This window comes from Phyllostomus discolor, chromosome 8 (genome assembly GCF_004126475.2).
Source record: "Phyllostomus discolor isolate MPI-MPIP mPhyDis1 chromosome 8, mPhyDis1.pri.v3, whole genome shotgun sequence".
NCBI lineage: Eukaryota > Metazoa > Chordata > Mammalia > Chiroptera > Phyllostomidae > Phyllostomus > Phyllostomus discolor.
The window spans coordinates 112,356,919-112,381,182 of NC_040910.2; the positions used below are offsets into that span (position 1 = coordinate 112,356,919).

General features: G+C 59.8%; 2 protein-coding genes across 3 annotated transcripts; both read left to right on the forward strand.

Moving 5' to 3' along the window:
- Positions 1-81: 81 nt before the first annotated feature.
- On the forward strand, positions 82-12,543 carry AFMID (arylformamidase). 2 transcript variants are annotated; one of them, XM_028520657.2, is made up of 11 exons: positions 82-231; positions 1,823-1,913; positions 8,312-8,416; positions 8,499-8,547; positions 9,608-9,693; positions 9,780-9,852; positions 10,049-10,146; positions 10,389-10,467; positions 10,576-10,717; positions 10,925-11,029; positions 12,049-12,543. In XM_028520657.2, the coding sequence occupies exons 1-11, from the start codon at positions 172-174 to the stop codon at positions 12,082-12,084; spliced, it is 924 nt and encodes a 307-aa protein (XP_028376458.1). In that variant the 5' UTR covers positions 82-171; the 3' UTR covers positions 12,085-12,543. The 2 variants fall into 2 exon arrangements, with proteins under 2 accessions (XP_028376458.1, XP_035890107.1); XM_036034214.1 differs by lacking the exon at positions 12,049-12,543 and adding an exon at positions 11,153-11,423.
- Positions 12,544-13,913: 1,370 nt separating this feature from the next.
- Positions 13,914-21,539, forward strand: BIRC5 (baculoviral IAP repeat containing 5). Its single transcript, XM_028521052.2, has 4 exons — positions 13,914-14,128; positions 14,253-14,362; positions 18,112-18,229; positions 21,050-21,539. Exons 1-4 carry the CDS (start codon positions 14,018-14,020, stop codon positions 21,137-21,139), a joined length of 429 nt encoding a protein of 142 aa, XP_028376853.1. The 5' UTR covers positions 13,914-14,017; the 3' UTR covers positions 21,140-21,539.
- Positions 21,540-24,264: the final 2,725 nt, after the last annotated feature.

Below are 24,264 nucleotides of genomic sequence, written 5' to 3' on the forward strand. Positions count from 1 at the left end.
GCGATTTCCCGCGCCGCCCGACCCCCTCGGGGCGGAACCCGGCACAGGCTCGCTCGGCTCCGGTAGGCATGGCGGGGGCGGGGCTCCAGGGACGCGAGCCTAGCTAGTCCCGCCCCCGTCCACCCCTGCTGCGCACGCGGGGCGACGCTGAGTCAGGTTGCAGACGCGGAGATGGATGTACCCGGGCAGGGTCCCCAGAGCGAGGCTCCCTGGAAGAAGATGTCGGAAGAGGTAGGCGGCTTGCAGCGAGGGTCTGGGGCTGAGTGCAGCTCAGCGATGATTAGGTGCAAGGTCTAGGGAGGAAGCTTAGAAGCCCTCTAGACCACTCTTGTGGGCGCTGTTGAGTGCCCGCTTTGGGCCCGCTTCTGAGAGCTGCAGCGCCGGGAGGTCACCCCGTGATGCCCCTGCAGGCAGGCCTTTGTGAGCCTGTGGGCCTGACTTGAAGGGTAGAGAAAACTGAAGCCCTGGCTACGTGAATATCCATAAGCTACAGGAATCGGCAAAGTCCTTGACCTCCGTCCGAGCTTGCGCAATGAGTGCGTAGGGTGTGCAGGCCGCAGGCCAACTGCGGAGGCGGGTGTTTGCTGCCGGGTGCTCTCGAGGGTTAGAAACGGCCTGCGGCGATTACCCTTGGATCACAGTCTCCTAACTCGTCTGCCTGCCTTTGAGGCCGTGGTTCTTCTTCGGTCAGGGACGCCTCGGAGAACCTGATGCAAGCCACGGATACGGCCCCGGGGAAATCCCAGCGTGCATTGCTCTCTGACACACACGCACACATCCCCAGCTGTCAGAGGACCATCAGAGTCCTTTGCAGGATCAGTAGGATACACCACAGCCCTGAAGATGAGGAGGGAGCGCCAGGCATGGCTGCGAGCCCCCCACAGGCGGACGGCGCAGCCCCGGAGCCCCTGGCGGGGAGCCCTGTTCCACGGGAAGAGGAAGCACACACGTTGGAGCGGTTAGCTGTACTCGGCTTGCACGCCTTGTGTCTCTTCACCTCGTGAAGCTGCTGTCACAGTGCCCGGTGCCCGTAGGCAGGCACCGAGACCCCGAGGCTGACGGCTGCCCGGGGCAAAGCGGCCTGTCCGTGATGGAGCCTGGGCAGCGCGCGGCCCAGCGGACTGCAGAGCCCGGGACCTTTCCGGGAGGCCGCGCCGTCTTCAGATTTCCCGGTCCGGCATTGACCTGTTCTCCTGTGCCTCTGTGCCCTTTCTCAAGATCCCTGTTCCCTGTTACTTTCTGCATCACGTCCGAACGTCTTAGCCTGATGTTCAAGCCCTCAGGTTCTCCAGCGGCAGCTTCCCGGCCCCGCCTCTGTGTGTGAGCAGTCCGGCCGGTCAGCATTCCCAAACCGGCCCTGGATTCCTTCCTTACCGCCTCGGCGCCTTCGCCTGTGCCGTGCCCCCCTGCGGTCAGAATCGTACCCTCCCGGGGAGCACCGGCTCCACGTCACTTTGTCCGCAGTGGCCACCCCAGTGCCCCGGCCTCCCGACATCTGAGTTCATCGGGACACGTTTATGGGGCCTCATCTTCACTTTGAGGCTGTTCGCTGGTTAAAGGCATGTTGTCACTCTGGACCACGGATGTGAGAGCGTCTTCGGTGTTTTGTCCGAAGCACCTCACTCGTCAGTGGGGGAGGGGAGTGGAGAGGGGTGCCAGGCTGGAGGCCGGAAGGGCCTGCAGGAAGCCAAGGGCGTCTGTGAGAGCCTTAGAGAGCGGGGAAGGGGCGTCTCGAGGCAGAGGAGCACCCCGGCACGTGGCGGGCGGGGCGCACTCCGCATGGAGAACGCAGGCCTCACAGGAGCTGTGTCTGTGTCCGCAGCAGCTGGAGAAGCAGTACTCCCCCAGCCGATGGGTTGTCCGCCGGGGAGCAGAGGGAGCCCTGAAGACCTACTCGGAGATGGGAAAAGAGGGTACGGGGGACCGGTCCACGGCTGCGAGGGGTGGCCTTTGGCGCGGGGCAGTGGTTCAGAATGGGGGGTGGGGGGTGGGGGGTGGGAGAGAAGCCGCCCCGGAGACCTGTGAGCTAGCGAAGTGTCAGGGTTAATCCCCATCTCTGCCCTGCGTGTCCGGAGTGACGTGGTGTGCTTTTTTTAATGCTGGGCGAAGCAGCCACGCTGGGCTGGGGAAGCGGGCATCACGGGGGTACTGGGAGGAAGGAAGCAGCCAGCCGCTCCCCTCTGCCCGGAAAATCAGGTGTTGGCAGACCTGCTTTGCCTGAGCAGAGCGAACGGAGACCCTGGGGCGCCGTGGCTCTCTAACCGGAGATAACCCAGCCCAGTGCACTGGCTTGGGCTTGTGTCAGCACCCACGCTGTCCCAGCCGATGTGGGTGGAGCCTCGTCTTGGGCTTTTGGAGTTGCCTTCTGTGCTCACCTGTGTGCCAATACGCCTCTGTTTGCTCAGTAAATATTTGCGTGTTCAGTGACACCCGCACGAGCTCGTAGAAAACCTGGGTGGCTTTCCTCCTCATCTTGAGGGGGAGGAGTGAAGCCTGTCAAAAAAGGGAGTCACTCATAAGCGGCAGGAGCTAAGACAGGGGCGCCACCGTTGCCTTCGGAGACTGTCTTTAGGAGCTGCTCCCGTGAGCCCCGGGATCAGCTCTCAGGCCACGGTCCGCCTCCTCCCTTTCTCGGTACTCCAGCTGGCCCAGCGGGGCCGCGGGCGCTGCAGACCCGTTTCATAGATGCGGAACATCTTTAGGGCTGGGGGGAGGGGTGAGCAGAGCCACGCATGTGCGGGGGCGGAGCCTGTCTCTATTTAAAATGCAGGCATTGTGTTCATCCTGGACTTTGGGGCCTTCGTTTTTATTTAAAAATATAAATTGCGTTTAAATAGTCGTAATCTTTGTATGGGTCTGCCTGAGCTGCCATCCAAAAGGCCGTCCACTGGGGTCGCTTCAGCAATAGGAGCTGCTTCTCATGGTTCTGAAAGCAAGAAGCCCAAGCCCAAGGCCAAGGTGCCAGGCAGCTTGGTTCCCCGCTGAGCGTTCTCTTCCTGGCCGGCAGGCAGCTACCTTCTCCAGGTTCTCATGGCATGGACAGAGAGAGGGTTCTGGTCTTGCTTCCTCTTCTTATAAGGCCGCTTATCCCGTCTTGGGGCACCCCCTCAGGGCCTCATCTAACCCGTCACCTCCCAAAGGGGCCACCTCCGGGGCTTCAACACAGGATTTGCGGGAGGCACGGACATTCAGGTCATAACAGTCTTCAGGACGGAGGTTTCTGGTGCCACCTGCCAAGGTCGTGCCCCACGGGAGTGCCTCACCCCCCGCCCCCTAGTCCAGGCGCTGCCCGATGAGGTTCAGTGACTTAGCCAGGCTCACTCGGCTGGTGATGGTCCCCACCCCCTGAGCAGAGCCTCCAGGTGAGAGTGGAGCAGGTGCTGTGCGAGTGTATAGGGCAGGGGGAGGCGGGAGGATGGTGACAGACGACATCGGTGAGGGTCCACCGGCTGGCCTCTCCTGGTGGGGTTCCCCAGCCCTCACTGGCGCTGCCTGTAACCTTGGAGCTTGCCTCGTTGGAGTCAAACTGGCGGGAGGCAGCAAAACGTAGGGAGAGAAAGCAGGAAAAAAAACAGCAACAACAACCCACAACGTCTCCTGCCAAGCCAGAAAACCTCTCCACAAAGAGAAAGGAGACGTGTTTGTTGGGTAAAGATGCAGCCAAACGACGAGGTGCACCTCGGCTGCGCCGAGGGAGGGCCGAGCCGGAGGGAGACCTCGCGAGACCTAGCGAGGGAGGGAGACCTCGCCCGCTAACAGGGTCTGGCAGGCCTGCCCCCTGGCTGCCTGTGCTCCAGAGAAAGGACGCCCGTCCTCAGGCCGGAAGACCTGGCTGGACCAGTGGCCACACTAGTGCACCCCAGTCCACCGGGTACTTGGGGTGAGCGTCTGTTTGCTCATTGCCTTCGTGGGGGGCCGGGGAACTCCCTGTGTCTTTATGACAAGAGGTAGTTTTGCGAACTGGGGCCAGCAGGGCTGAAGAGGGGACCCCGACCTCCCTCGCGGAACCGGAACCGTGTGGGCTAGGTGACACTATCTTCCTTGATGATCACATTTCAAAGACAGGGCTGGCCAGCTGCCAGAACTTTGAGAAAAACACTCCCAGGTTGTAAAACCGGCTGGAGGCTTGCTTCGCTTTGAAAACTAGGTGCGTCTCCAAGGGGTAGGGAAAGGACTTACAATTCCCTGTGAGTTTCCTATACTAAACACTCTGAGGATAGGCAGCAAGGTAAATGTTTCTCTCTTTTTTTTTTTAAGGTTTTATTTATTTACTTAATTTTAAAGTGGGGAAGGGAGGGAGAAAGAGAGGGAGAGAAACATCAATGTGTGGCCCCATCTCCCAAAAAGCACCCATCACCGGGGACCTGGCCCGCAACCCAGGCATGTGCCCTACCCTAGGGGATCAGACCGGGGACCCCGTTTGGCAGGCCGGCGCTCAGTCCGCTGAGCCACGCCAGCCAGGGCTAAACTCTTCTAATTTGCACCTTTTCTGGTTTGCATTCGCTCTTACGGCACCTTGCAGTCAGGGGCACCGTGCAGTCAGGAGACGTTTCTCCACCTGTCCCTGTGAAAGGCGGGCCTCCCTCAGGCTGGGCGCACTGGCGGGACCGCGGGATGGGCGTGGGTTGAGAGCAGGGGGGGTGGGGTTTAAGAACTATTTTCTCTTAAACTTGTTTTACCAAGACTCTCATGGATGTAATATATATATGATAGACATATACAGGAGCTGCAGTCCTGCGGTTCTGTCTGCGAGCTTCACCCGCTCCCCTGAATTTTCCAAACTCTCCGCTGCCCAGACCACGCCTCCCTCCAGGAGGGCCAATCACCAGCGGAGTGGGGTGGGACCTTGTGATTGACAGCCTCTGCGACCCACAGGGTTTCCCGGGGCCCTTCCGGCATTCACCAGCTAAACGATTGGGCTTTTTCCAATGCGTTAAAAAAAGAAAAAGAAAAAAAGGAAGGAAGAAACCAAAGGCACACAGAATACAAGCCCCAATTTGTTCTTGTGGCAAAACACCCATAACAGAATTTACCATTCTGGCCGTTTTAACGCCTCAGTAGTAGGTGATACATCCCTTCTAGTTCCAAAACATTGTCATCGTCCCCGAAAGGAAGACCCCTCCCCCTTAAGCACCGCCCCCCATTGCCCCCCAACCCCTGCCCCTGGCAGCCACTCCCTGCCCCCTGTCTCCGTGGACTTGCCTCCTCCGGACATCTCATATAAATGGAGCCACACGTATGCGGTCTTTCGCGCCTGGCTTCTCCTTGTCGGCATGATGTCTTAGAGGTCCATCCGCGTGGCAGCGCTTGGCAGGACTTCATCACTTTTTCTGGCTGCGTAACATTTCTTCCCCTCCCTTCTGCTCTCTAAAAAACAAATAAAATCCTTTTTTTCTTTTAAAGAGTGGATTCTCCACAAGGTAGCAATTTAACACAGAGCTCTTAGAGTACACGTGAGCCGACTACATTTGCGTTGTGCCAAAACTGAGGAAAAGATCAAGAAATTCAGGATCTGAACTGGGGAGCAATTAAAACCAAGCAGCCATACGTGTTCATGACCGTGCACCAGTCTCCGTCTCCCAGGCGTTCAAAACCTCAGTGGACTGGAGAAGAAATTGCCTCTCTCTAGGAGGTTGCCCGGTGGTTGGTGGGGGGCAGCTGGGCGCAGGGACAGAGAATGAGGGGACCCACAGCCTCCCCAGAGTGTGACCCCTCATGGGCAAGGGACACAGGAGGGCTTCGAGGAACAGACCTCACTGCAAACTTCCTTTTGTGAAAAAGCAAAAACTTGGCTTCTATTATCTACAACCCACAGTTGTCTTACAGACAAACTCCAGGAGCTAGAGGCAGGGGCCAGAGACCCAGCTGAGCATGGGTTTGAGCACTCAGGGGCCGCAGGGGCTGCAGCTCCTGGAGCCCAGTGCACGCGTGGGCCAGAGAGACCTGCCAGGCAGGTGGAAGGGCCAGGGTCAATTCCACGCACGGCAGCCGCTGCAGAAAAGGTCAGGGCCCGTTTAGTTAACAATGCCGGTGAAACTACCGATGACTTTATCTTTTATTTTATTTTTTTAAAGATTTTATTTATTTTTAGACAGAAGGGAAGAGAGAGAGAGAAACATCAATGTGTGGTTGTCTCTCAGCTGGCTCCCAACTAGGGACCTGGCCCACAACCCAGGCATGTGCCCTGACTGGGAATCGAACCGGCAACCCTTTGGTTTGCAGGCCAGCACTCAGTCTACTGAGCCACACCAGCCAGGGCTGAACCCAGTATTTTGATGAACTTGTCAGGCAAAGACACATTCACACAGGGCTGGTGGGAGGAGAAACCCCATGGGGGGCAGTGGACGGTGGCCTCAACAGTGGCAAATGCATGTATACCTCTGAGCCAGAAGTCACGCTGCCGAGGACATGTCCTTCAGATCCTGGCACGCGGGTGTAACGGTGTGTGTACGAGGCTCTTCACCACAGGCTGTCTGTGTCAGCCAAGCCCAAAATTCAGCAGTGGACACTTCATCCTTTAGTCATCCGTTCACTGAACACTGAGCAGGCGCCTCGCCTGTGCTGGTCTCCTAGGTGCGTGGGGCATATCCGTGGGCCAAATGACTGCCCCCCCCCACCAGTACTGCTGTGATTCTGTGGGGGGAGGATGATGGTGGACAAAGGACATGAGGAATAAGTAGTCAGTGTCTGCCTGTTAGGAGGCACATGCTATGGAAGACGAGGCGGATGGCGGAGGAGTGGTGTTGGGGGGCCAGGGTCACCCCCGTGGAGAAGGCGAGCAGGGGAGACTTGATTTTGTGCAGCCCCAGAACCACTGGGGAAGCATGGGAGCTGACTCTTTGTGCCCCCTGCTTCGCATGTTGAAGCCCTGTCCCCTCGTGTGGCTGCATTTGGAGACGGGGCCCTCTAAGGAAGTAGTTAAGGTCAAACGGGGTCATAAGGGCGGGGTCCTGCTCGGGAGGATTATGGGAAGTGACCCCAGAGAGCCTGCCTCCCCGGGGAGGGGGGGAACTCCCGGCAAAAGAGGGGCAGTGTGAGCTCGGAGCAAGAGGCTGCCACCTGCCACCCAAGGGGGAGGCCCCCAACACTTGCCCCTTCTGCTGGCCCCGTGATCTGATTACATTTTATGATAAATATACCAATAAAGACTTACACATCAAGAAATAGGATCTTTGCCCTGGCTGGCGTAGCTCAGTGGATTGAGCTCGGGCTGGGAACCAAAGTGCCCCAGGTTTGATTCCCAGCCAGGGTACATGCCTGGGTTGCAGGCCACGGCCCCCAGCAACCGCACATTGAAGTTTCTCTGTCTCTCTCTGTCTCTCTCTCCCTCCCTTCCCTCTCTAAAAATAAATAAATAAAATCTTTAAGAAAAAAAAGAGGAGAAATCTTCAGAATTAAAAAAAAAGAAAGAAAGAAATAGGATCTTTGCCCTGACCGGTGCGTCTCAGGGGACTTGGGCATCATTCCGAAAAGTGGAAGTTGCCGGTTTGACTCCTGGTCAGGGTGTAGGCCTGGGTTGTGGGTTCGTTCCTGGGCGTGCCAGAGGCCACTCGTCAATGGTTCTCACATCAACGTTTCTCTTCCTCTCTTTCTCCCTCCCTCCCCTCTCTCTTAAAAGAAAACAAGAAAAAAAAATAATGCTCTTCTTGGCCCGAGATACATATTTCCCTGTGGTCCTCCAGAAGAGCTTACCACGTGCCAGATTTCGGGGAGTCCTGCGGGAGCTCCTGGGGACCTTTCTTACTGCGGCGTGAACGCTGCGCCCGTGCCAGCCCCGCTCTGCCTGCGGCGTTTAGACACGGCCCTTAGGATTGTCCTCACACCCTTCCCCCTTTCCTCCCACCCAGGTGCCAGGCCATTCCCCCGCCACCCTCACCTCTCCCACCTTGGCACCCAGTTGTATACTTACACTGCTCCACTGTCTGTGTAGTCACCAGGTTTCCCTGAAAGATTATTTTTCCAGATACCTGGAGAAGTTCGCACTTCCCAGAGCATGCAGCGCAGGGTGACGCACATGAGTACGAATGCGCCGAAGCCGGGATCAAAGGGTGCTTCTCAGAACCCATCACTCACTCCGGGCAGAGGTCAGCAGAGAGTGTGGGTCCCACGTGGGTGGGCCAGTCTGGCCTCCTTGGGACCACACACACATGTGGAATGCTTCAGGACCCGGCACATGCCCCTGGGTAGGGCAGCTGCAGCCATCTGGTCAACCCCACGGCGCTTCTAGCGAAAAGGTTTCTACCAGAAATAAAATACAAATTGCTGCTCCCCAAGTGTGTGCTGACAGAGGCTTGTCTGTGACCCGAGACAGCCACCAAGAGGGCCAGGGACACCAGGAGGACCCTGCTGAATGTCCCCTATGGAGACGGCGAAGGGGAGAAGCTGGACATCTACTTCCCGGAGGCGGGGTCTGAAGGTGAGTGGCGGGGCTGGGGGTCCCTGGGGCCGAGCCCCACCCGGTGCCCTGCCTCAGCCCGGCCCCGTGTCTTGTCTTGCAGCCCTGCCTTTGCTCGTGTTCCTTCACGGCGGGTACTGGCAGAGTGGCAGGTGGGTCCGGAAACAGGAAGAGGGGAGACGCAGGGAGATTCCTCTCTCCCGGGCTGCCGAGTTTCCCAGTCCTAGAGCCGCCGCGGATGACCGCCCACGGGGGGCAGGGGGTGCACTCGCAGCGAGGGACGTGGGTTCTGTCTCAGTTCTGGGGCCAGAAATCAGAGGTCGAGGTGTCGGGGTCGCGCTCCCTCCAAAGGCCTCGGGGGAGGACCTGTCCCCGCCTCTCCCTGCTTCTGGTGGCTCCTGGTCCCCCGTGGCTTGTGGCTGCCTCATTCCAGCTCAGCGCCCGTCTCCACGTGGCCCTCGTGTGTCTGCGTCTCGGATCGCCTTCCCTTTTCTCCTACAACGCCACCAGTGGTCGGGTTGGGGGCCCCTCCTAAACTCGAGGTGATCTCATCGCAAGATTCCTAGTCACACCTGCAAAGACCCTACTTCCAAATAAGGTCACACGCGAAGGAAGGCACAGGGGGGCTAGGATGTGGGCGTACCTTTTCGGGGAGCACTGTTTGGTTGGACCCACTGTGCCGGGTGAGGAGCAGGTCCAGCCCACTCTGTCATTGAAGGGAAAGTTGCAGTGAGTGACCGCGGAGGGCGGCGCTCTGAGAAAGTCCCGGGCGAAGCAGGGCTGCTGTTCACCCTGCGACAGGCAGGGGGCGCTCGGGGTCTTCAAGGGCGCTTGCACCCTGGACTCTCTCGCCCAGGAGGTGCTGAGACAGGGTCCCCCACCCTCACGCCTTCACATTGATAGGACCTTCATTACCCCTTTACCCTTTGCCAGGTGACGGTCTCGGCGTGTTTGATCTCCTTCGATGCTCAAACCAGCACTTAAACGAAAGAACATAATTGTACAGATGGGGAGGCCAGGCTTAGAGGTTAAATGAGGTCCCCGAGGTCCCATTGCATGCGTGCGATGCGGCGAGGACAGAGCCCACACCCTCCCCCACACCCCGCGGGGTCGCGGAGGGGCAGCGCTCTGGGAGGAGAGGGCGCAGGAGCAGTACGGTGGCCAAGCTGGCCGCCGTCGTCACGGTCGTCACCTCTTCGTCTCTTTCTACAGTAAAGACGAGTCAGCGTTCATGGTGGGCCCGCTGACGGCTCAGGGCGTGGCCGTGGTGATAGTGGCTTACGACATTGCCCCCAAAGGTAATGGGTGGTCTTGCCGGTTCTGGGGAGGCTGGTGGGCTTTGGAGGAAAGTGAGACCCAGGTCACCCTTCCTCTCTCTGGGCAGGCTCCCTGGACCGGATGGTGGACCAGGTAACGCGGAGCGTCGCCTTTCTCCAGCAGCGGTATCCGCGCAACGAGTGGGTATCACGGCGGGGTCTCCCCCGGTCAGACGCTTGTGGAGGAAATGGGGAAGGGAGCCCGGGTTCAGCCCCTGCGACGCAGCCCGGCCGCCCTTCTGGCCTGTGGAGCAGAGGACACAGCGGGACTCCTCGGCACTGGCCCGAGGCTTTGGGGAACCTGAACGCACACCTGTCACTGCTCCGCCCCATCCAGGGGAATTTACCTGTGCGGACACTCAGCTGGGGCCCACCTGGCCGCCATGATGCTCCTGGTGAACTGGACGGAGCGCGGAGTCACATGCAACTTGAAAGGTCTCCATGGCGACCGCGCGCGGGCTGGGCAGCTCCCCCCTCCCCCACCGGCCCGAGGCGCTGCTCTTGACCCAGGGGCTCCTGGGAGCAGGGGCACTGGCTTCTCCTCTCCCTGATGTGGTCTCCTCTCCCTGGCTGTGGGGCCCGGATGGGCCGCCTCTGGCCTGCTAGGCGCCTGCGTGAGACCTGGTCTGAGTGGCCTGACGGCCCCACTTGCCCTTCTGACCGCTTCACCTTCACAGGCTTTTTCCTGTTGAGTGGGATCTACGACCTGGAGCCCTTAGTGCACACCTCTCAGAACGCCCCCCTTCTCCTGACCCCGTGAGTCGCTTTCTTCCCACCCCCCCTGCTGGCCCACAGCCTGGGAGGAGGGGCTGGGGTGGGACATGGGCTTCTCTCTGTCCTGACCCCACCCCCACCCCCCACCAGGGAGGACGCGCAGAGGATCAGCCCCCAACGGCTCCTGGAGGCGGCCCCCAGGCAGCCCGCAGATCCAGCCTGCCGCGTGCTGGTGATTGTGGGCCAGCATGACAGCCCCGAATTCCTGCGGCAGTCCAGGGAGTTCTATCAGGTACCCCGAGCACCCTGCTTCGGGCTGGAGGTTGGGGGTCCCGCAGCCTCATCACCCTCACCTGTGTTTCCCCCCGGTGGCCCCATCAGCCCCTCACTCGCCAGATGTTCCGTGAGCCCCCAGTGTGTGCGGGCTCGGGGCAGGGGGTGAGCCCCCTCCCCTCCTGCAGCCTCATGCCTCCTCTTCCTCCTCTCCCCCTCCCCCCAGACACTGTGCCGAGGAGGGTGGAGAGCCTCGTTCGAAGAACTCCAGGACGTGGACCACTTCGAGATCGTCTGGAAGCTAACCCAGAAGGACTACGTGCTCAACCAGGTGGGCATGTCCCTTCGCTGGGACGGAATGGGTCCCCGGTGGCCCCTGCTCACAAGGAGAGGTGGGGAGGTGGGGGGGCGGGGGGCACGGAAGAGCCACTTCCCTGGGCTTTTTGGTGTCCAGGAGGGTGGGGGACCCGCGGGAAGGAATCGAGTGCCGTACTTGCTTCCTCCCTCGGGAACAGCCCCAGGAGACCCGCAGGGCCTGGTCCTGGGTGCACGAGTGGGACCTTCACGGGGCTGCGGGTGGGGAGAGGCAGGCGCCAGGTGGTATCCGCCCGTCCGAGTCTCAGCATAAAAGCGAAGCCAACTCCGTGTGGGGAAGGGTGGGTGAATTCGGTGTATAAATGTTTATTACAATAGTAATATGGAAAACCCTTTTTAAAGTCAAAGGATAAACTGGGAAAAAAACACGTGCCCCAGAACTGGTGGAGGAAGAGTGACTACTTTTTAAATTTTTTTTCTGGGCAAGCGGGCACTTGATTGGCTTCACTTTTTAATCAGCGGCCGCCTCTGACGGGCTTTCAGCTCACACAGTTGGCGTCCTTACTGCAAGAGCCCTTTCAAGTCAAAAAGGAAGAAGCTCAGCCCCGGCTGGTGTGGCTCAGTGGATTGAGCGCTGGCCTGCAAACTGAAAGGTCGCCAGTTCGATTCCCAGTCAGGGCACATGCCTAGGCTGCAGGCCAGGTTCTTGGTGAGGGTGCAGGAGAGGCAGCCACACATGGATGTTTCTCTCTCTCTTTCTCCTTCCCTTCCCCTCTTCTAAAAATAAATAAGTAAAAATATATATGTTTAAACATAGAGCCTTTCTTGGCTCATGGGTCACACCTAGGGGGGCAGCAACCAGGAGGCAGTGCTCATAGGCTGGGAGCTTCATGAGCACCTTTCCCAAGGGAGCGGGGGAAGGCTCCTGAGTTGCATTGCTGCGATCGATAATGCGGGTTGTTTGATGGGGTTCCTCCGAGAGATCCTCACAAGAGCTTCTCCCATGCTGGGGCCTGGGTCTCCTCCCCACTGCAGATCATCCTGAAGACAATCTTCCAGGACGGCCTCTGAGGCCCGGCCAGCACGCGCCCGGCCTGCGAGTCTTCTCCGGAGGGCCTGACCGCACCCTTCCCTGCCGCCCGGCAGCCTCCATTTGCCCACCCACCCTGGCGAGAGCCCATTCTTCCCCTTGCTCTGAGCAGAAATCAAGGTCTCCACAGCCATGCCCTGGTCTGGATTGAGGGGCTCCAGGGACTGTCCGGCCCAGGGCAATGCGGTGTGAGGCTCTGGAAGGCCTGCAGGGACCGGTCTCATGCTGTACCCCTCACAGCCAGTTACCCCAGGCAGGAGAACACTAAGCCTGCATCTGCAACAGGAAGGCGTGCTGACTACATAGGCAAGAGGAAGATTCCTTCTTGTCCAGCAACAAGCCCAGCCAATGGAAAGTGCTGCAGCTCAGCCAATGAGAAGCCGCATCACCCTGAACTCTAATGAACTTTTTTCCCCTTAAGGATTTTGTTGTGGACCCTACTTTCCACTTTTTGCCCTGGCTAGTGTGGCTCCGTGGACTGAGTGTCTGCCTGCAAACCAAAGGGTCTCCAGTTCGATTCCCAGTCAGGGTACATGCCTGGGTTGTGGGCCGGGTACCCAGTGGGGGCGTGTAAGGGGCAGCCAATTGATGTTTCTCTCCCTTTCCTTCTTCCTCCCTTCCTCTCTCTCTAAAAATAAATAAATAAAATCTTTTTAAAAAGTTTTCCATTTTGTATAACTCCTGGGAATATCTGTTTCTGAGTTATGATGCTGTCAGATTCATATGAATCATTTAATAAAGCCAATTAGATCTTTACATTTACTGAGTTGAATGTTGTTTTGTAACAGCTCTGAGGCCTGTGTGACCTCTGTGGACATCACTTATGCCGCACAGATCTTAATTGTCTCATCTGTTACATGGCAAGCTGTAACACCTGACAGCTAGAAGGCTAGTATCACATTATCTATGAACTAAAACACAAGAAGAGGGACAAGTGTACAAAAAGTACACGTTGGCAAAAACTTGAAAGGTGCTGGCAAGGCAAACAGGCATGGTGGATGGCAATGAGTCCTACTGCAGTTTTTTGGAGAATAATTTGGTGCTAAGTGTTACAATTTTAAATGCACATTAGCCTAGAAACCCACTTTTAGAAATCTAGCCCCTGGAAGCAAAAGTACCAGAACACAGAGAGACTCATCCGAAGTATTTATTGCAGTACTATTTATAATGGCACGAAATTAAAACCCGAGGGCCCACCAACAGGCGCATGATGGAGGGAGGATCCGGATGCGGCCGCCTGGAGCTCCAGCCATTGACTGAAGAGCTAGCTCATTCCGGAGGAATTCGGATGGAAAGGGAAAAACAAAGGTCTAAGGGTCCGTTTCTGGTCTTCCAGAAAGCCCCAGTGAGAAGACGGAGAGAGACGAGTTAACAGCTCCCTCGAGCGAGGGTGGAGGTTCCGCCGTGGCTTTCATTCACGGGACATCATTTCCTTGGAAGATGCGCCGCCCGGACGGACGAGTCTGGGCACACGGTCCAACCCGGGCAGCCCGAGGGCAGGGGAGCTGGACCGAGGGGGTTCCGGCCTGGGCGCGCATAAAAACAACGAGGATTTGCAGGTCGAAAAGGCTTAATACATAGGTACTCGACAGGCGCCCCTCCTTAGGTGCGTTCCGGGGGCTCTCGCCCATCCTCAGCTCCTCTCCCCACCACTCCTCGCTCGGCGTCTGGGAAGAGGCGAACTCCGGACCCAGGTGCACAGGCGCGCACGAGGCAAACGCCGCGGCGCGCCGCGCAGGAGGACTACAACTCCCAGCACGCCCCACGCCGCCCAGCCTCGCGTTCCCAGAAGGCCGCGGGAGCCCGCTCACCCATTCAAAAGCGGAGGTTGCGGACTTGTTTTTCGGCCGCTGCCAACCGCCGGATTTGAATCGGGGCGCCGCTTCCTGGCGCCGGCAGCAGGGTGGCGGTGAGATGGGCGCCCCTTCGTTGCCGGACACCTGGAAGCCCTTCCTCAAGGACCACCGCCTCGCTACGTTCAAGAACTGGCCCTTCTTGGAGGGCTGCGCCTGCACCCCGGAACAGGTGAGACCGAGGGGCCTCGCGGGGCCCGCGCCAGGGCCCCGACCCCGGCCTCCGGCTCGTCCGTGGGCTCCCCGGGGCCCGGGCCGCGCCCCGCCGGGGTTCTGAGCCGTGCTCTCCCTCGCAGATGGCGGCGGCCGGCTTCATCCACTGCCCCACGGAGAACGAGCCCGACTTGGCCCAGTGTTTCTTGTGCTTCAAGGAGCTGGAAGGCTGGGAGCCAGACGACGACCCCATGTGAGTACCCCAGGCCAGCCTGGCTCGGCCCCTGGGCGCCCGGCTGCATCCGGGGCTTCTGTTTTGGGCTGAGCTCGGGAAAAGTATTTGAATTTCCAAGACCCTTAGTGAAGGAGTCGCGGTTTTCCGACCTCATTTTGGACCCTGAACAGCTGTCGCGAGTGGGTGGACCTCTGTGTGCTGGCGCTCGGGTGATGCTCTCAGCCTCGTCGTCGTGATTTGGCCAAACGTCCCTGGGGGCGCGCTGAAGAGAGGCTCGTTCTTGTAGGCACCGGGTGCCTTTCAGGGTCGACAGAACCTGGGAGCAGGTCGTGTTGTGACCTAGGGACGAGCAGGTGCCTTTCTTGTAGCACAGTTTTTAAATCCGAAGCTTTTTTTTTTTTTAAGATTTTATTTATTTTTATGGAGAGGGAAGGAAAGGAGGAAGAGAGGGAGAGAAGCATCAATGTGTGGGTTGCCTCTTGTATGCCCCCTTTACTGGAGACCCGGCCCGCAACCCAGGCATGTGCCCTGACTGGGAATTGAACCAGTGACCCTTTGGTTCACAGGCCTGTGCTCAATCCACTGAACCACACCAGCCAGGGCTAAATCCAAAGCTTTGTTGAGCTATAGCTCACACACCACAAAAACCACCTCTTTTACCCTGCGGGGGTCGAGCTAAAAAAATGGCAGCGTTGGGTGTCTGCGTCCATCCGAGAGACACATCCATTACTAGTATGTGCTGAAATGCGGAAAAAAAAATTAAAAACACCGCAAATTTGCATTTGTTGTACTTATATAATAAAATACGTGGTTTTTTGTGTTTCACTTACAATCTAGAAATTCTTAAACAAAGACATATGAAAACATAACTTAAAGCTTTCTTTTCAAAGAACAGGAACACGGATACTGCTAAAAAAATGCAGCCAAGAATGTCTTTAATACTCGTTAATTAGAATCTTCGGTAGTCAGCTTTGCGAAACGTTGGTAACTGTCATCGCAGGCGAGGGCGCTGGGCTGAAGCGTGAACCCTTCTCACAGGCTTGCAGAAATGTTTCTTAAGGATTTTATTTATTTACTTTTAGAAAGAGGGAAAGGGAGGCAGAAAGAGGGGGAGAGAAATCTAGTGTGAAACCATCAGTTGCCTCTCGAGCGCCCCCTGCTGGGGACCTGGCCTGCACTGCAGGTGTGTGCCCTGACTGGGAGTGGAACCCACCAGTCCCTTTGGTTCCCAGGCCGGAGCTTAGTCCTCTGAGCCAGGCCAGCCAGGGCTGCAAAAATATTTCGATAAGCGACTCGTTTTGGATGCATAGTGCTAAACACATCTTTTTCTTTTCCTGCTCGTTGTGGGAGCCGTGTCTATGCCGTCATTAGAATCTCCTTCCACTTGAGTTGGAAATGGATGGCGTTTCAGGCGTGAGGCCTTATGCATACTTGGAGAGGTTTTCGGACACCTCCTTTTTGCGTTCTGACACTAACCGAGTTACGAGGTTGCTAATAACCATTCTGCACCGTTCCCAAGTCGCAGCTCAGCGTGTGAGTACCTGAGCGTCTATTTCTGCAGCGTTCAGAGAACTGGGTAGGCGACAACCATGGGCCACCTCCTGGTGTTCCTGGCCACCTCATCCGTCCCTGTCGTCGGGCCCACAGTGTCCGCTCCTGACCTGGTTCGGTTGTAATGTTCTATTTGGTCAGGCTTTTGTGAATGTGAATTCACAGCGTCGTCACAATGCCGTTAATTGCGTTCCTCCCCGTCGGGGTGTGTGAGATACAAGTGTGCAGTCTGCACCACGCCTGTTTTTAGAAGACACGAATTCAGGGCGTTGCTGGGGTTTGTTCTTACAGGCAGTGCCTATGCGTGAAAGTCGCTTCTCTTTCAAGTCAGATGAGGTTCACGGCAGTGAACCAGTGACCCGTTGTCCTTGGAGAGGATCTGTCCGCTTCCGGGGGTTTGCTCTAAGCGGGTAACTTTGCATCAGACCTGATACGATGGTGAATAAACCTAAATCCCCATGAAGATGCCGTAAGTCTGAGCGCAGCCCCCACCGCCCACAGCCCCTGGCACCCACCGGTCGGACCAACTGCGTGCGGTGAGCCAGCTGGACGTGGGGGGCTTGCAGGTGCCTTCCGTCCAGGCGTGCGTGTCTGTCAAGCATCTTTCTCGTGGAAACCAGCCCAAGATGGGGCCGATGTATTTGTTTATGCGTAATAAATTAGATCCACGATGTTATTTATGGTAAAGAAGTTCTGAGTTGTCTTGGCATTGTTTGCGTTTGGCTGAGCTGATGGAAGTTGACACAAAGTGTTCTGTGGCTGTTTTCTGGTTTGCCTTCTTACTGGATTTTCCGTCCACTTTGATTCTTTATCCTTTCCAAAAAAAATACTCTCCATTCATGTCTAATTCCTCTTCACCTTCTTCGATAGACGTATCTTGCTCAGCATCCGAATCTTCTGGACAGACTTCCGCATCGTCCGCCCCTTCTGAGTCACTTCCATTGTCGCGTTCGACTCTCCTCCTCTTCGTGGGGCACGAGCAGCGTTCGCTGAGGTTCTTCCCTGTCTCTCGGCTCATCCGCTTGATACATTTTTCCAGCCATTTTCAGTAGTAGATGGAAAAAAACCACAACACTGACTTCAAAGTTCACACACACACCCCCCCCAACAAACAAGAACCCACTGCAGTGACACTGATCCCAGAGATCACGGGACCTCATACAGTTCCCTGGCGAACGTCACACGCCCTTAGGAGACACGCGCTGTAACCAGCCTGATGGCTTAGACGTTGTGGCGTGACGGTAGTCATGTGCCGACGCACAGCTAGTCGTGACCTTGAACCTGTGCACCTGATAGACGCCACGGTGTTTCAGAAGAGGGTCTGTGTCTCTCAGATCAGCCACGACCCCCGATGGTTGGAGTGGTCTGCTCCCCGGTGTTGTGGATGTTGTTCTGTAAGGACCGGAATTCTGTGTGTGTGTGTGTGTGTGTGTGTGTGTGCACGTGTGTGTGCACGCATGCGCACGGACTGAGGGGGAGCCGGCAGCTGTCTTTCTGCCGTGCGACGCCACATTCTTTGATCGCCTCCCCCGCCGTCAGAGCCGATTGTTTGCACAGCTCTAGTTTTTTCCCTGTAGAGAACCACTGAGTTGTTTCTCGCCTTGAGCAGGATGTGTGTTTGCCCTGGCGGTGAGCGTGCGGGGCTCCTGGGGAGAGTGCCCATGGTGGTGTTCCCGGGCGCTGGCTCATTTGCAGACTCTGATCACTGCTGGCTGTCGCCGCGGACCTCGTGAGGCTGCGCATCCGTCCCAGCGCTGTGCCGGTCCAGCCCGGGGCGTTTGGCAGCGCTAGGTCCCCAGGCAGGAAACGAGGGTGCAGGCCAGAGGGCTGTCCTCACCCCAACCAGCAGATGGTGTGACAGCGCCCGTGGAAGGAGACTGCTCCCCGCTGTCCCTTGGGGGTGGGGCTCCGAGAGGCCTGACTGGTGGCCCTGGGCTGCAGTGTGGACCCCGCTCTCCATTCACGGCTGCGGGGCTCCAGGCAGTGAGCCTCCGCCGGAGCACTGGGGGCGGCATCCCCGGGGGGCGGGGTGCTCAGACCAGCTGTGGGGGGAAGTGGCCTGGCACCCAGCGCTGGTTCAGTCCGCTTCGGGCCTCCCTGCGCCTCTGCAGCCGGGCAGGGTGTCCGGGAGGCGGGGTGGGGGGCGGGCGAGGGGCTGTCTCCCTTCTCCCTTCACCGACTCCTGGGTCCACGTGCTCCTGTGTTGGCTTTTCCAGGGCGGAACACAAAAAGCACTCGCCTGGCTGCGCCTTCCTGTCTCTCAAGAAGGCGTGTGAAGAATTAACCCTCGGGGAGTTTTTGAAGCTGGACAAAGAAAGAGCCAAGAACAAAATTGTATGTATGATTTGCAGCAGGAGTCCAGAGCCAGCCCCTCGCGGGGTCTTTAACCCTGACCTTCCCAGCCCCTCACCCGCCCGTGCGTCTGACGATGCTCAGCTGCGTGTGTGGGGGGGCACGTGGGGGTGCGCAGGGCGTGGGCGCACCCTCAGGAGAGGTGTCCCCAGTGGGAGTGCCCCCTGCCGGCCGGGCAGTCCGGGTGTGGGGTGGGCGTGGTGTGTCAGCCGGGGGGGAACAGAGGGATGAGGGCACCTAGCAGAGCTTGCGCTGGGGAAAAGGCGCTGGTCCCACTTGAGGGGACTTCTGCAGGGGGGGGCAGCCAGGGTGACTGGGAGATGAGGAGAGTGAAGCCCCCAGCCCGGGTGCAGAGGGGAGGGGTTGCCGGGGAGATCAAGGGTTGCCAGGGAGATCCTGGGGAGATCAAGGGTTGCCGGGGAGACCCGTGATGGCGGAGGGCCGCTCAGGTCCTGATGGGCGGCCGGGTGCCCTCTGCCTTCCTGCGCCCAGCCTGGCGGCCCCACAGAGGGCCGTGGGGGCGTGCTGATACCCTCGTAGCGCAGGTCCGGGGGGTGCCCCGCGGCTGGTCGTCTCGGTCCCTCGCAGGCCCAGCTCGGGGAGCGCTGTCTGCTGGCCGGAGGCCCGGGGAGGCCCCCACTCTGCGCCCGCCGCCCCGGATTGCTGCTGTGGCAGAGTGCGTGGCTCCCCGGTCTCTGTGAGACAGTGTTCTCCTTGGGGTTCGGTTCTCACAGCTGCTTACAAAGGTGAAGACCCGAGGGCTGTGCGGAAACAGGCCCGGCTGTAGGTGGGGGGCGCCCCTGTGGGGTTGGGGAGCAGCTGGGAGAAAGCGGGGCGAGCGGGCGGAGGGCGCTGGGGACGTGGCCAGCGAGGCTGAAGCGGCTGCGGGTCGCTGAGCGGGATGAAGGAGTCGTGGTAGCCGCGACCAACAGGGAGACGCTTCGCTGGCACAGTCCCGAGCGGCGCCCGGGTGCCTGGGGACCCTGTGGTCTGGCAGAGGCAGTGGGCAGCCTGCCGGGGAGGAAGCCCCCGGGGCGCGGGGCGCGGTCTGCACCTGCAGCGTGGCCAGCAGTTTTTCAGCAACTGGTTTCTGTCCCCCGGAGCCAGACTACAGGGTACTTAAAGCAGCGCGTGAGTTTTTAGTTATTTGTTTAGTTACAAACAACATGGGCTTCTATAGGGTATATTTCCTTCCAGACCATTTAAAAATTTATATATTTTAAAGAAAAGTAGAAAGATTAAGCCATTTGTACCTAATCGGTCTATGAAACTTATGCAACAGGAAGGTTTTTTAAGTCTGTGGCCCTCACTCAGCGCACCGTTGGGAGGTCCTTGTGCCGGGCCGGCGGCCGCTGAAGCGGAGCTCCAGCCGCACCGCCGCACTCCCCGCAGCGGTGGCTGCACCGGCCGGTGCTCGTCCCACGGAGAGTTCTGCGGGACAGGGCCGCTCTAGGGCGCCTGCCGGTTGTGAGGCTCAGTGCGAACAACTCGTCACTGGTACAAAGCAGGTCCCTGGTGTCCCCCTGTGGATGGATAGTGAGGGCTGGGTCAGAGCCGGAGCCGGGACAGGCGTGCCCGGGGGCCGTCTGGGCACCTGGCCCCTTGAGGTGGGCTGGCGTGCGAGGCTGGTCTCTTCTGCAGGGCGGGTGGGGGCAGGAACTGCTGCTGGGAGCCGGGTGTTAAGTCAGCGCTGTGCGGGCACGGCACCGGGCGCTCCTCGCGATGCTGCGCGCCTCTGAGGCCCCCAGACCCACCCCCGAGGGCTGCTGCGGGCGGGTGTGGCAGGGTCTCCTCCGCGGGTGGGCCGGCGGCTGACTCCCGCGGCTGCACCGCTGCCCCCGTCATTGGGAGAGAAGTGAAGTGAGTGAGAACCACCGAGAACACAAGTCCGTCCCGGGAGGAAACTCTATCCGGGAGTGGGCGGGGAGCCCCCTCTGTGGGCGCCCCGCCTGGTGACCGGTGCGGTCAGCGGCTGGCTAAGGTTCGCTCCGCAGGTCTTATTGTGGTTCCCAATGCCAGGCTTCTTGGGGTTTTTTACCCCCACCCCACCCCCCTCTACTGGAAATGTGTGAGAGTAGGCTGCCCCCTCGAGTTGCGGGGAGGGGGGCCTCCCGGGCTCCGCCGGCAGGGGTCCGGCGGGGGTCCGTGGCCAGGCCCCCCTCCCCCACCCGTCAGGTGCTGCTGCCTCGCGGTCCCTCGCGGTCCCGTCAGTGTGTATCTTTACAATGGGATTTTCTTTTTTGATCCTACAGTAAGTAAGCCTCACACACGGGTAATATTTAACATACAAAAAAGGCACATGCTGAAAGTAACCTTTACAACGTTAGCCGTTATCGTTTTTCTTGTTGGAAAACATTTACCCTGAGAAAGTCGTTGGTGGTTAAAGTGACCGGCGTCCAGGAGGATGCATGGGAGGCGGGAGGGCAGCCCCTGGCTGGCTGGGCCCTGCCCTTGGCGCCGCCCCCCCTCCCGAGGGCGCGCACGCACACGCACACGCACGCAATGGAGTGGCGGAGCGGTGGTCGCGAGCTAGATTTAGGGGAGGCTGGCGGTGAAGGTGCCTGTGTCTTCGGAGAAAGCTAGTGCCGCGGGCTGCCCTCCCCTGGGCAGGGCGGGGGCTCGGGCCTTTCCCGGGGCGGGGGGGCTCGGGGGCTGGCGGGGCGATGCGGAGGGCAGGGCTCTGCCAGGCTCGCTGGGCGACCCGGCCGGGCGCGTCCTGGGCCCCAGTCTCCCTGGTCTTAGCAACGGCCTGTGAGGGGGAAGCTGTTGTTTCGATTTCCTGAGTCTCCTCTTCGTTTCCAGGCAAAGGAGGCCACCAGCAAGCAGAAGGAATTCGAAGAAACGGCAAAGCAAGTCCGCCGGGCCATCGAGCAGCTGGGAGCCAGGAAGTGAGGCCGCCCACTGTCCTCCGCGGGTGGGCCGCCGCCTTGCGCGGGCACGGCCCGCCGCCACAGTGCCCTAGGCGGGGAGAACCTCACAACTTCGAAATGGGAATATTTAAACTGTATTTCTTTTCTCTTGGAAGTGGGGCCATGGGCTCCTTCTGTCTTCGCCTCTGGTGTCACCGGGTCTGGTGACTGGTCCCTTTTCCGCCGGTGTTTCTGCGCTGTCGGCCCGGGTGCGGCCTGGGCGGAAGGGCGAGAAGCTCGGTCACGTGGGCAGAGCCCTGCCCGGCAGAGTGGCGGGCCACCCGGCCTCGAAGCCCGAGACCCGACGTGAATGCAATCATAGGTCCGCTGTGGCTGGACGAACCGAGAATTAAGGGTGCCATTTAAAGTGTCGTTTGCATAACTGAGGTCACCGTGTGCGTTTCTTGTGTCTCCACGTGCTCGGTAGGGTGACCCTCCGCAGGCCCGCAGCACCTGGCCTGCCGGGCCTCTGGCGGCCGCGGGGGGAAGGGCGCTCCTCGCCTGTCTCGTCCCTTCGTGGTCTGCAAGGCCGCAGGGGGACAGCTGGTGGCCCGGGCTGCCTCTGGACTGTGGGGGGGCCCCGCCCACGACTGAGGGCCGAGTGGCCGGGAGGGACGGAGGGGGCTGGAGTCCTGGGTAAAGCTGGCCTCTGGCTGTGAGGTCCGGTGGAGACCCTCACCACCACGGGGCACGTGGCAGGGTCACAGCGTTGCCGGCGCCACGCTGCAGCCCCTCTCTGGCTGGGGGGGCGGGGGGGGGGGGGGGCTTCTTTCTTCCCAGGAGTCCTGCCCCGGGGAGGGGGACAGCGGTGGGAGGAGACCCACCAGAGGGCCTCCTGGTCTTGTCTTCCCAGGGTTCTGCAGGTAGGCATCTCCCGCCCGGCGCGTGGGGCGGGCGGCTGGTACTTCACCTGTCTTTCTAATCTGAATCTCCCTAAAGTAGGACATGGAATAAATGAACTTAAAAATTGTGTTGAAAAACCTTTTGGAAAAATGTTTAAAATAACGTTTTCTCGTGTCTGCACCCTTACAAGACCGTAAACTCAGTGATGCTTGAGTCTCAGCCCTGGCGTGGGCTGGGCAGAGGGTTGGATCCAGGGTGACCCCAACACGCCCCCCCATCCTGACCCCCCACTGGCTCTCAGCTGCAGTCTCGTCAGCCAGCCCACCGGGGCCACAAAGCCTCAGCTGGCTTTGCTCACTGTAGGTGCGCGGTTTCTGGGTGGTGGGGAGGGGGACCGGGACAAGGTCCTCAGCCGCCCCGAGGGTCTGCAGTGCCGTCCTCCCAGGTGGTTCCGGTTCCTCCCCGGACCGGCACCGGCCAGCATGGCAAGTGAGCACACGGCCACTCGAAGCAACTGGGGAGGTGGACGTGAACCTGAGGTGGACTCTGACGGAAAGCAGCGTGGCAGGAAGCACCGTCCTGCTGAAAGGGTCTCCTATGAAGTTGGTGCACGGGGCACGCACTGGCCGCTCCCTCCCCAGAACGCAGTGGCCGCGTCCTTTCTAAACGACCCGGCCCAGAGCTGAGGGGACAGGGGGGCTGCTGCAGGCCTTCCCTCTGCACTGTTGGCCCCGTCTGCATCGCTGCGACACCCCCCACATCCGGCCCCACCCCGGTGTCCCGCTGTCCTCCCCCGGCTGCTCACGCAGGGCTGCAGCCTGACGGGAAGGGGATGGGTTGGGGTCAGCGCCCCCGTGGGGTTAAGCTGCAGGGTGGACTGCCCCCGTCCTATACCGGGAACCTCTGGAGGCCATCTTGGTTGTTTGAAAAATAAAAACCATTTCATTCTAAACGTGGCTGAGGACCCTACTGGGTTTTCCAAGTGTTGCTGTCTTTTCAGGGTCGGTCCTCAGCCTGGCCCTGCAGGGGAGGGCGCATCCCGGCTGCTGTAGAGCTGGTGGGGGCAGGGGGGTGCGGTGGGGGGGGGGGGAAGGCTGCTGGGACTCAAACCCAGGTCTGCGCCAGGTCCTCCAGACCCCAGGGCTCAGCTGGCGATAGCAGAGGGAGGGGTGGAATCCATTTCTCTGGGCGCCCCAGGGGCATGGCGAGCTGGGCAGGCGAGTGGCGCATGGGCAGGATGGGGCACTGCACCCGGAAGAGCCCCTGAGGCGCTCAGCAATGTCCTGCTGCCTGCAGCGGCCGGGCCCTCCGCCTGAGCCAGCAGCCTGGTGCCTACCACTCTGGCCATCTGAGTCCCAGGCGGGCAGGTGGGGAGGTCTGAGAGGGGCTCGGTTTCCCTTTGCATCCTGGGATTGGGCACCCCAGTTCTGCAGGCCTGGCAGGAGTCCTGGCTTGGGGGGGTGGGTCCTGGGGGCGGGCAGGGAGCTGGGGCAAGCATCCAGGCCACTCTTGCTGGGCAACGCCGGATGCCTGGGGGCTTCCCTGCCCTGTTGGGCCTCCAGGGCCGCCTGCAGAGACGAGAAGGTGAGTCCCAAAGGGGAAGCAGGTGCCGAGGGGGTTGCGGTAGAGGAGGGCGGGGTGCTCAGTGGTCCCCTGGACTCGGGACATGGCTTGCATTCGCCCCTCTGCCATCGGCCCTAATGTGCCACAGCTGTCCCCATTCCTGGGGACCTGGGTCAGGGGGAGAAGCCACCCCTGTCTTGGGGAGGGGGAAGGGGAGAAAGAGGCAGGTACATCTGTTAACGCCCGCCGTGCTGGGCACGGTGCTGAGCACCGTCTGCCACCTGCCCGTCCCACCGGCCAGTGGCCTTAGCAGTACTCACCGCTCACCCGTGTTACGGAAGGGAAGACCAGGGCCCGCGTCACCCCGGAGCGAAGGGCCAGGTGTCCTCACTGGCTGGCGGGGCTCCCAGGCCTCTGTTCTGTCCCCGTGCCCCCAGCGGTGGGTGTTGTGGGGGGAGACAGTGGGCCCGACAGCCCCCTGGGTCTGCAGTGCAGACCGGCAGAGTGAGTAAGCGAGCGGGCTGGACACACCCTGGCTTGTCCCTTGTTTTCAAGCCTCTGTCCTCATCCTGGAGTGGCCACTGCTCCTCCCGGCCCTGCAGGACCAGACCGTCCCATCTGCAGCTCCCTGGGGAAGGGCTGCAGTCGCCAGGGGCCCGTGGGTGCCCTGCACGGGCGGGTGTGGAAGTCCTAGTGGGGTGG

Coding starts and splice junctions, on each gene's coding strand:
- BIRC5 (XM_028521052.2), top strand. CDS start 14,018: ATGGGCGCCCCTTCGTTGCCGGACACCTGGAAGCCCTTCCTCAAGGAC. Junction 14,129..14,252: donor GCGCCTGCACCCCGGAACAG/GTGAGACCGAGG, acceptor TCTCCCTCGCAG/ATGGCGGCGGCCGGCTTCAT. Junction 14,363..18,111: donor GAGCCAGACGACGACCCCAT/GTGAGTACCCCA, acceptor TGGCTTTTCCAG/GGCGGAACACAAAAAGCACT.
- AFMID (XM_036034214.1), top strand. CDS start 172: ATGGATGTACCCGGGCAGGGTCCCCAGAGCGAGGCTCCCTGGAAGAAG. Junction 8,417..8,498: donor CCCGGAGGCGGGGTCTGAAG/GTGAGTGGCGGG, acceptor CTTGTCTTGCAG/CCCTGCCTTTGCTCGTGTTC. Junction 10,718..10,924: donor AGTCCAGGGAGTTCTATCAG/GTACCCCGAGCA, acceptor CCCTCCCCCCAG/ACACTGTGCCGAGGAGGGTG.